The sequence below is a fragment of the Athalia rosae genome, chromosome 2, assembly GCF_917208135.1.
Source record: "Athalia rosae chromosome 2, iyAthRosa1.1, whole genome shotgun sequence".
NCBI lineage: Eukaryota > Metazoa > Arthropoda > Insecta > Hymenoptera > Athaliidae > Athalia > Athalia rosae.
In genome coordinates this window covers 25325424-25337428 of record NC_064027.1, presented here as the reverse complement: position 1 = coordinate 25337428, position 12005 = coordinate 25325424, and the positions used below count along the sequence as shown (strand labels likewise).

The 12005-nt window shown below is 44.4% G+C and overlaps 1 protein-coding gene across 2 annotated transcripts in view; it reads left to right on the top strand.

The window, feature by feature from the left end:
- The first annotated feature begins 3950 nt into the window (after positions 1–3950).
- The window catches only part of LOC105689152 (low density lipoprotein receptor adapter protein 1-like), a 28936-nt gene continuing 20881 nt past the window's right edge, over positions 3951–12005 (top strand). The window contains exon 1 of one of the 2 annotated variants that reach the window (XM_012405967.4): positions 3951–4214. In XM_012405967.4, the coding sequence (XP_012261390.1) occupies positions 4169–4214 (46 nt within the window). In that variant the 5' untranslated portion in view covers positions 3951–4168. Of the gene's footprint in view, positions 4215–9239; positions 9571–12005 lie in introns of those variants that run through there. The other variant, XM_012405968.4, reaches the window with a different exon arrangement.

Genomic DNA, 12005 nt, shown 5'->3' with positions numbered 1-12005 from the left:
ATTCAAGAGCAATGGATACCGCGTTGCACGCTGCTTTCTTCGATAATTTCAATAGTATACGAGTATTTTCTCGAAAAACGGAAATGACACAACATTTATAGCTGAAACGTTGTAGTCGCGACATAACGACGCCGCGGGACTGGGTCATTTCTACTTTTTTAACGTCTGGCTCATCGCGCTAGTTCACAGCGGAATTACACTCGCAAGAAATCTGACTACGTATATTTCCCTCTTATCTCAACTATTCTGGCCTTATTCGTCGCTCATTGTTTTTCAACGTCGTTAACATGGTTAACAGTATTCGATTTTTTTTTTTTCTTCACCGATGTCGCAACAGATTTACGCTCGATCACTGCAGATTACTTACAATTATAACTTCGAGCTTTGTCTTTCGGCTAGGCCGTTCAGGAGTTGCGTAAATGCACGTTACAATTATGCGCATATTCAGATCTTGAACTTGTGCGTAAACACGCGGTGCAGATAGAGTACGTAACGTATTTACTATTTCGCCATTCATATTGATGGATCATTATCCGATTATCGATCCCGTGTGACGACCTTTATATTATATGCTGATCAAACGACGTGGCTCGCCTCATGTTTTAACATACCGACTACGAACAACGGACATCGCTGCAGTAAAAACGGCTCCATGTTATTTATTTCGGACGAATGATTCCGATGCGAATACGTAATTCAATGGGGCTTGCCGTATAACCGGACCATTATTTTTCTGTTCGTGCACGGGGCGTGAACCAACGGGTAAGAAAGCGTGCTTGGACCCCCCGTGAAATAAAAGAAGAAAAAGGATTCGGATTAATAGAAATAAGTCCAATTTGCCACACCTGCGCGACAATGAATAGGGTAATAACTTAATCCGTTGTATGTCGCTTTAGTGCGGCAGTCGAAATTTCTCGCGACAAATGTCCGGTATTAAAATTGACCGTAAAGAAGTGAGACTGCAGAATTTAAATTCAACGAATTTATTTAGAATTTGCGCGCACGATGTACGGTACACGGTAACCGAAAGGAATCGCGGAACGCTAAAAGCTGAAGAAGTAGTATAGCCAAGTTGAATCTATATGGGCGCAATATAGGTATATAGCGGATCCGACGTATGCGCTATACCTATGAGAAAATCCCTCGGTAGACGCCAGGAGGCAATCACTCACTGGATTTACTTTCTTAGCTAGCTGGCTCGCATTTTTCTCCGAGTAATGCCATCTGATTGGCGCATAGCGCGCGTGGTCCCTATATTGACTTCACCTACATATCCTACATTCGCCGTTCGTCAAGATCAAGCAGCTCCTGCGGGCCCGGAGGCCTGTATTATCCCTCGGCTTAATCGAATCAAATCCAATCAGAAATGGTCCGTCGTTGAGCCGACCTTTTTTTCCATTGTTAATCCGAGTTACCGCGGTTCTTACAATTATCGAATCGCGAATAACAGCTGCGCACACAACCGTGAAAATAAATCTATGGATCCTGATTTACCGCGACATTTACTCCCCCCCCCCCTATAATTTTTCCTACTTTGCGTGTGAAAATTCCGAAGAAACCTTTTGTAAAACTACCTACGGTAAAATACACGATCGTTCCGAAACTTTCGATTTTACGTATCTGCAGTTTTCGTTCACGGGAAATAAACTGATTGGAATAAATAAGGGGTGGGTACACGTATATATAGAGGTGACTGTTTCGTGAACTTTGCTATCTTGCGAGAAAGACTTCCTCCACATTCCGCGGATATATAGAGGCGCGGGGTGGATTCACTTTTTAAATTCACGGCCCGAAGTAAACTTTAGGTCGATTTTTCTCCTCAATTTTAACGTCTATTTTTCCTTTTATTTCGCCCACCATCCCCAAGCGCCGCTGCAACTTGGCTGAACTTTAAAATTGGCGGACGCCTTGAAGCGAGTTTCACTCCGCGGAACAGGTGAATAAAAAATAAAAAAAAAAAAAGGCAAAGGGGTGCAGTGGTGAGAGAAAGTTTCGTGAATTATGAATCATGAATTTTCCGGTAACTGCAGTAGCTGTACCAGAAAATTCATCTCCTGCAGATGTCTGATATTTATGTTCATCAAAATTCACCGGCTGTGCTAGGGGTAAGAAAAAAATGTCGTCTGAGGGGGGCGGGGGGGTTGGATTCCTAGAGTATAGAAAACAAATACATGCATGGGGCATTCCTCGCCAACTCACACACCTCCGATCATCGCCATTTTTGTTTCGACCTATCTTTTTCCTGACATCAGCCTCAACCGTAGAGGGTGAAAAAGAAATTCAAAATTTTTCAAACATCCGGCTTGTTTCGAACGTTTATTGAAAAAATCTCATATTGACTCGCAACTTACAATAAGTCTTGAACGAGCCTATAGATGGTATCAGACTTTGGACGGCACATTTTACCGATTTTTGCCTGATTTTTTAAAATCAGTTTTCACAATTTTTAAACAAGAAAATCGATTTTTTGCAAACTATGCCGATTTTAAAAGTTTAAAAAAATATCTCAAAAAATCTTCTCACCGAAGCGCTATTTTCTAGATCAATTTGATCGTGGGCAGACGATTTTTTCCATGTTGGTTTTTTCGATTTTTGATTTTTTTCACGTTCTCCGAGTGAGGCTAATGTCGGGAACAAAGACAGGTCGACCCAAAAATGGTCAGGGTCGAAGATGTGCGAGTTGGCGTGAAATGCCCCATACACATGCATACGTACGAAGGTATATATTTTCTCTAACTACCGCAATATAAAGTAATAAAGCAAGTTGCATTGCAGGGTTAACTCTTCATCCTCCGGTATGAAGCAGCTAGCTCCGTTTTGGATTTCTGCCAACCCCATCCACGCCGACGTTTATACTCCTATTGGGGGGAAAGCAGGCGAGCAAGTAAGCAAGCAGCAGGCGGCTGTTGAACTTGGTAAGTTCCTCATCTCGACTACCTAATTGAGTTTTCCACGAAATTATGCTCTTTGCTGAACAACAAGGATTTCCACCGACAGCATCCTCCGTACGGCTCAATCGACCCCACGAGTACGGCTGTACCTGTACACGTGGTTCTTCGCCGTCGCTCTATATGTACAACGTGAAAGCTTCAGGACTCTGATGCCCGAAAATTTTTTTCGCTAAAAAATTTTCGTGTCGTATGAGATGAGTCGTGTATTCCCGGCGAATCGTACATGTATAGGAAACTGAAGGAATTTTTTAATCACCTTTTTCTTCCCCAACCGAAGCATAGGAATTTCTTTGATCGATTATACCCTCGCCATATTCGCGTCCTAGCAGCGAACAAAAAAAAAAAAAAAAAAAGAAAAAAGAAAAGAAAAGGCAACCAAATAAATAAATATAAGAAAAGAAAATTTAATGACAGTACTGTAGGAATAAAAAAACTGTTCTCGCTCCCCGGAGCCAAATATTTTTTCTCATTCCCTCCAGGAAAACGCCTCTCAAGGGGACTGACGATGAGGTGAGTTGGTGGAAAAAAAAAAAAAAAAAAAAAAAAGAAAAAACGAAAAACTGTACGTACACGTGCGGAATTTCATTGGGTCGGATCTGGACACATGAATCACCGATGGCTCCGTACCGTAAATGAAAAAATGGTAAGTCGTGCACATTTTTCACTGTGATAACATAGATATATATATATAAATCCGGTAACATATTTATTAGCGGTGCAGCGGAGTGTGAAATAAGCAATATAAGAGGGAATTTGTAGAAAGAAATGATAGCTTCACAAAGAAATGAGAAATGAGGGGAGAGAGGGGGTATCAAAGGAGAAGGCTTTGATCCCGTGTTCCGTGCGAGAAATCGACGATATAATCGTTTAAGAGTGTACGACCACCACATGCGCCGCGTGTGTGATTATAAGTATATGCGAAGCGACACGATTTGTCGCTACAGACACAAGATTATATTTCGAAGGGATCTCAAGCGCTGTATTTCCGACGTAAAGAGATCGCGCTTGGTGTCGAGAACCGCAGTTGTCGTCGAGCCTTGATCTGAGTATTGTCTGTTGTATTCGCGGTACTACATTCATTGTATATCGTCTGTATCAATAACAGTAGATACCGTAACTATTTACACGAATCCAAACTCGCGATTCGGGTGTATCTTCAAAACAATCCCGAGATACAAGGATAGCCAGAAGGAAGAGAAAGCCTCTGCGCATTCGTCATGCCGTTCTTCAAGAAACTCAGAAGATTCTCACCCAAACACAAAAGTGAGTTTTCTACTTCATATCTGTCCTGGACACCGATGTACCAAAAATTTTATCTTTACCATACCGTAAGGAAGAAACGAATTATCGTAATTTTGATTGTTCTCATTACCATGGCAGATCGTTTCGCGAACTCGTAATTCGGCTGCGTAATTTTTGGAATATTTTCAGACGTTGACCCCCCCTCCCCCCCTCCCCATTCCTTTTTGTACGGAAACAGAAGTTATACACCCCGAAGGGGCGTACGCGAAGCGCAGCTAAAGTTCACGGTGAAAAGCTTTGACGGGATTTTTTCTGGAATTTCTAATTCGTTCCCTTAATTCTCCCCTACTTTTACGAAGTTTAGTTACCGCGTCATAGGGAATCCACGAAATCGCGTTTTTCCCCTGGAATGAATTTCGCTAATTAGTTATTTGAGTTTGTTTGTTTCCATTTTTTTTTATTTTACTCTTCTTTTCTCCACCTAGCCGAAATGTGAATGTAAGTTTTATTCAATAGAATAGCGTCACGTCTTTGAAGTAAAGTGGGTGTACGCGATAAAGTCTTAATTGAGTTTCACCGTCATCTGCTTTTGATCAATTAGTATGCATCGTTTAAAGTATTTGAGAGGTGGGTGTACGTGCTCGATTTAATAATTAAGGCCCCTCGTCCTTTTTCTCTACTCTTCACAAATACAAGGGCGGAATGGCAATTTCCAGGACTTGGAAAATCCATTTGCATATCACCCACCCTAACCATGTATAAAGATAACGTCACGATTTCAGTTCGAAGTTTATTTTTTCCCAGCACGACTTTTATAGTTCCACACATAATCGGAAACATTGTCCTCGTGTTTTTTCTTTATTTTTTTTTTTTTTCCTTGCAATTTTATTCCGACGTTTCGCATTCCGGACTCTCTTCGTACTCGAGATTATCGCACCGTCCGAGCGAAAAGATGAACGGTGAGAGAGGAACTATACGTGAAACAATGTCGGAATAATATGTCGGCGAAACGTGGGTACACACTATGATATTATTGAAATTACGCTCTGTTTCAATTTCGCTCCGCCGGAGTTCATTCTCGTCGTATACGTACGTGAAGAGGTATGTATAATAATCGCGACGGTTGCAATTTGGACGGCTACAGGTGCATTCGCGCAATAAATATCCGGATGTGTACACGTCGTACGTACGTACGTACATACATTTTCCGCGCGTTTGTACATACGTATATACGTGCGTTGTATTTTAAATTAAATTTTTCAAGTCGAGGAGTAGTCTCCGGGACGTCTTCGCGGGATATTAGAGGAACGCGCGCGCGTATACCCCGTTGTAATACGTTATATTGGCAGAAAAATATTAACGGAGATACGAAAGAAAAAGTAGCGAGAGAATAAAAAAGTACATAACCCATTAAGGATAGGTCTAGGGAAAAGTATGATTTTTACGGAATGTTGAACGGATGGTTGATCAACCCGATATACGTACAACTTCATTTATATGTACCCCTTTGCTAATTATATACTCTCGCTTCTCTCTATATCTGGACCAACTTACCTGCAGCAAGCGTAGCAATTACCGGAGAGCTGTATAAATATCTATATACGCCTGTAATAATGCATGTGAAACTCGGTACAAGGTGCAGTATAGTTTACGTACATACATACATACATATATAATGAGAGATACACGTTGCACGCGTTGTACGGTTGCGGAATTTCACCGGACAGAAGTGGGGGGGGGAAAACCTTTATAACCGTAGGTATAGGATGTATTTGATTCTCCATCGCCACAGTTTCCGAAACCTTGCGTCAGCCGGATTCGCCAGAAAATAATAGCGCGTATAGCAGCTTCCCAACCCCCAACTGACTGCAGCGGAACGCCAAAAATTGGTGTATCATTATCTCGTCCCTTCGCCGCCCCGAACGAGCCTTTTATTCATTTCTCTTAATTCATCGTTCGCATATCTTTTTTTTTCTCTCTCTCCTCTCCTCTCCTCTCCTCTCCTCTCCTCTCCTCTCCTCTCCCCCCGTCTCTGCATCGGGATCTATGGACCCGAATCGAGTCGTTGGACTTTTTTGTCTTTCGTCTTACTTCGTATGTGCGGAGGATCTCCTACCTATTCAGTTTTCCCTCTTTCCCAGCCCTCCCCCGAACCCCCTGGGACCAAAGCAATCAATATTTATGCTTCTAATACACGGATATCTCACGGATATATCGCTCTCACCGAAAGGCGAAGCGAATTGCATCAGGCGCCCGTTCTCGGGAACACGACTATAGTATAGACCGTTTGCGGAGAGCACGTGGTGGCGCGGCTGCCGCTTAGAATTCGCCGATAACGCGACAGCGTATCGCGACGATCGAATTGGAATTACCGATCAGTTCTATTTTTCACGCACTTTATACGATTTCGATCGATTATCGTTCGCCGAGAAGCAAACTCCCCGTTAAATACATATATGGATCGGTAAGTCGAAGAACTGACGAATGAAAAGGACGAAATAATTTGGCTTACTCTCACGTCTCGCAATCACTTCGTGTCATTCGAAAACTACTATAGAAAAATGTATCTCATACGTACAAAGAAATATGGTAACAAACTGCACAGACGTGAGGAGCGTGCAGTGTCACACTTTCCGGTACATTACTCCCGACTTACGATATAAGTCAATTTCATATCACGGTGGGGGTTTTCAGAATTCTGCTCTTGACAGCGAAACGAATATCTACACGGTTACAAATAGAAAAGACGAACGAAAGTATGACCGATAGTTTTTTTTTCAAAAAAAAGCTGACCAAGTCAACGAAACCTGAGAGACCAAAGAAATGAAACAGATTTGATTTTTTTGTTTAAATCCAAGAGATGTCCATCCCGTTTCAAAATTTCACCGACAGGATGTCCGCAAAAAAGTCTTGCGAATCGAGGATCGATTTTTTCAACTGGATAAAAACGGAGTTGAAAAATTCCTTACTTTAGCAGAACAACCAAAAAGGAATCAGTTCGGGCCATCAATTAGAGGACCGCACGTTTCGTCCAGCAGTTCGGCGTTGAACTTGATACCGCGGATGGGATCCATTGGTGCGTTGTTGTGCAGTTTTGAGTGATGCACGACGGCTCGGGAATTGCATCAGTCAAAGTCGCGGAGGCACGAAACAACTTCGCGAACTAGCCGTGCACGGTGGCATTAGAGTGCATAACGGCTCGATCTGTGGAGGGCAGTCGGTTCAGCCGGACTTAACCGGACCGGACCAGACAGCTTGGCCGACCGAAGTCTACCACAAGTTAACGACCTGGGCCGGTTTTAGCGCCAGGATTTACCGCAGGTCCATCTTTCTCTCAAAGTAATGCAGAGAATCTTCCGGCCGTTCCTCGATCCACCCCTCTCGCTCTCCTTCTTTCCTCACTTTTCTCCATCCCCCTCCACCTCCACGGTTACACCTGCACCTGCACCCTCTGAGGAATTAATCCCATTTCAGAAGTTATGAGAAAGTTGTGTAGAGAGATGTAAAAGAAAAAGAAAAAGAAGAAGTAGAAGTGGAAGAAGAAGAAGAAAAAAAAAACAGAAGGAAAAAGGAAGAAAATTTTTCAACGAAACTTTTCGACTTTATAACGAGTCGTAAGGCCGTCACGCGCGGTTGGCAATCTCGATACTTTTTTTTAATTTTCTTTAGTTTTTTTTTTTTTTTTTTCTTCCGACACGATGCAAAGTTTAGACAGGGTTTCAAGGTGCACCGACTTTTCCGATATTGAAATTCTGCTCCTACAATTGGACGAAATTCTCGTTTTCGGTAATCACAAGGGAGTTTTCGTTTCGTTTAAACGGTCAACATCTGCAACGGGGGTATTCGAAGGTGTATCGCTTTTACACCGGGGCGTAAACGTTTGCCCCCGCGTCACCTTTAACTTTGTATTTGTGAAGTTTGCGCAGCTGATCGTCGCCGGTGTGGCGATGTAGCCGAGATCGGGGATGATGGATGAGCCGTTCGGGAGTGAAAATTAAATGTTTTTCTACGGCGTTGGCCGGGGCGAACTTTTTCTCGCCCGGTTCAGTTGGGAAAAGAAAGAACGGAGGAGAGGGTCGGGGTAGGCGGGCATCCGTCTCCTGGGGGTCCTCAACCCTCTCCGAGATCCGCGATGGTTTCCCTCCCCTCCCCCCTCCGCCCCCGTTCTTATACGTAGTCCCGATGTCCGCAGCTGCGGTTGACATTCGCCCGTCAAGCTACCGGCGGCTCCTCCTCCATTATACGTGATTCACATTTCAACGTTTAAGATATCACGTCGGCCATGGGTCACGTATTCCCTGCAAATTCCCGTTTTATTCAACGACCCTGAGAAACGTGATTCCCAATTATAATACAGCCGCGGAGGAGGATGTATACAATACGGGAAGGGTTCGGGAATTAGGTTTGTCGGGAATAAACACAGCGCGCTATACGTAGTACGCACATATACCTCCATAGAAATCGAGTCTAGTTCTCGATTGTCAATTCACGGACAAGTTAGTAGTTACTTTTGCGCGACGTTGTCGAGCGCGATTTTCACCGTCGTGCGAAAGCCGAAAATTTGATATCCTCTCGAACCGTATCGAGTACACAAAGGTGTATGAATACGCGTAGGACCCCACCCGATACGCGAACCGAGTTGCCAATTAATCGCGAATCCCGAAAACGGTACATTGCGTACGCGTGTAAGTAAGTATAACGTATCGAATATCTTGTTTTCGCCATTCGAAACGTACCGAACTTCATCCCTTTCCGTAAACCATATTTTGCCCGCAGTAGATTCGCACGCATGGAAACTGCGAGGGTTGATACAGGGGTGGTACAACCTGTGCCTTGATTATACGTAGGTACGTCTGTATACGTTATCTGTTTTCCACGCGTGTAGTTACCTGTGTTAAACGTACGTACGGGTGTACATGTGCGTGTGTGTGTGTACTCGTACGTACATCTATCCATCCACCTACATCGAGACATGGAGAATAAACCGATGCCGGCTAAATGGTGGGGGCTGAACGGCGCGCCGACGCTGGAGCTGTGCTGTCTAAACTTTCATCCACATCGTGGAGATCCGCGTCCGCGATCAGACGCCCCGGTGTATCGACTATATATATGTATATTTGTATATATATAAAACGTCGCGACGACGCATAATTGACAGTTCGTAAAAAAAAAAAACTTTGAAAAAAAAACAAACAAACAAAACAAAAATTGACAATTACACTTTGTCCAGTTTCTAACGACGATATATTACACCGGTAATTTACCCCCCCGAAAAACGGAAGGGGTGAAAGGACTAACGCCCAGGTTTGTTATCCACGTGACGCGAGGACGATGTCATTCTTCAGGGGACTATGGAGAAGCAGTTCGAAACATAAGAGTGAGTTGACAAACACCAGAAACTCGACGAAGCCGATAAATTTCTGTTTGTGTTTTTTTTGGTTTTTGTTTTTTCAATTTGTCGTTTTCAATTTTTGGAACGTGATGATTTGGCGAAATCGTGTGTCGAATTATTATGTGAAGAATTTCCTCATTGTTCTCACGTCGTGTATTTGCCCCCGATTTCACCCCTGCCGCGGTGAGATGAAGAGGCGTCGTTTCCACCGTCGTATATTTGAAATTGAGATGCTTCCGGAATTGATGTTCGTACTTTGCGGGGTTTCGCCGCGAATACAATTCAGCCCTGCACTATAACGATTTCGGCTATCTCTGATCTATGACGGAACGAAAAGAACGAGGAATAGAGCTCTCTTCGTCCCTCGGAATGGGGTTCATCGGCGGGAGCGATTAGATTCCGTTTGTTTCTTGCGGCCGTGAAACATAAGGCCGCCGAATCGAAACGCGCGCGGGCGCGCCTCTCTTAAGCGCCGAGTACCGAGGGTGAAATAAGGACGGAAAGGTTTAACGAACGAGATCGGGGTCGTTTTTGGCTCTTTCGCACCGTTAATTAAACGAAGCGCAAAAATAAATGATCGTCATCGAGCTGGATTAATTTTTTGGGACGTATAGCGACGAGCCCGCGTCACGTTCCTCCGTTTCGCGGTATACCTCGCGTGCGATCGTCCAGCCGTTCGACTACCATTCGAACGTTATTACCCCCTAGCCCCACCTTTGATTATTGACTATAAAATTTGCATAATTCGTCCGGCTGGCCACCGATAATCGATTCGGCGGCGGTTGTTTCGGAATATCCTTCGTGATATCGAGAAAACGACCGAGGTGGTGAGCTACCGCCGTTCAAATTTTATACTCTATCTCATACTCTCGCGTTTCCTTAAAAAAAACCCGAGCCCTCGTCGACGAGTCTCGAGAATCGAAAGAGCGTAGCGGATCTCGTAGGCGACGAGAGGGTAAAGTGCGCGTAAATTTGGTAACTCTATACTCCAGGGGTTGCCGGTAATTGATTGCGTCGGTCTGTCAACCCGAGAATCTCGACTTACCCTAGCTAGTGTCAAACTTCTCTCGGAGTACCTGCGTTCAGCGTGTGCGATTTTAAGGGATATTCGAGCAGGCGAATTTCGAAAAATTGAAAGGTGTGTCAAAAACGACGCGCGCGCTGTTAAACGATCAGACGCTATCCGTCATCCCCGTCGTTCGAAATGGCCTGCGATACGGGGCAGCGACGATCGTGCGGAGAATTTAGCCGCGCTCCACGATCGTATGGGAAATTGAACGGCGGGTTAACTTTCCGCGAAACATGGCCGCTGAACTTGAAGATTTTCGCCGCATAGAATTTTCCGGGATTATACGGATAAAAGATCATCCTCCTCGACGCGTGAACACCGAACGTATACACAAGTGGGGTTCGGAAGGTCGCCAGAGTAAATGCGACCGACAATCGTAAAATAGATTTCCATAAATTGCACGAAATACCTCAGGATATCTGCGGAGGAGAGAAGGCACTCGGGGGGGGAGGGGGGGTGAAAAACTTTCCTCTCCCACGGGACACGCCTCAGCCAGAGAACGGGAAAGTAGCGAGTTATCCAAAAATGTATCGGAAAATAAACGCGATTTATATATATACACCGGGACAAAAAGGTTGCAGTGAAAAACCGAAAAAAAAAGTTATCGCTTTTTCTCCCGTGTATTCCCGTCGTGAGAAATAGGTACACACCTACGGTCTGCTCTGCTTTGGTTAACTCGCGATCCGGGGTTTTGTATTACACGTGATACACGTGATTTATATGTCCGACCATCTCTTCCGTTTCGGATCTATTATTTATCGTTCTATGTCAGAGATAACGATCTCGCGTGAAGCGAACTCCCCGCAACCCCCACGAATTGGGCGGCTGGTAGACACGCCGTTTCATTTTATATTCGTCGATAAACGCGCGCGTGCACGCGAAATCCCATAATGCATCGATCGAAACCGAGTTTGCGAATTTTAACATTAGAACCGAACAGTCGAAAGATTGAATTAGAAATTTATACCGGGCGGTATTACAGATTTAACGTTACACACCGTGCACGTGTACCCGCCGAGATACAGCGGCAGGATTTTCTGGCGTAGAATTACCCGGTGCAGTCGGGCGACCGGCTGAGTGGTGGAATTCAATTTAAATACAAATTAGATGACACCCACGACACCTGAAACAGAGGCGCCGAGCAGTATGTAACGAACCAACCCCGTTACCTGCACGGCGAACGCGCGCAGCGAGCCCGTCTCACAGAATCTCCCGACAAACTCGCAAATTCAATTTCGGTATTACACTAATTACGCTTCTATAATCAGTCCTTCGTTTTCCTAATTAGTTTTTCACCGGAGGCCGTTCCTCCGCCTGGAATTTTTCTTCGGCGAATAATTGTTTACTCTTC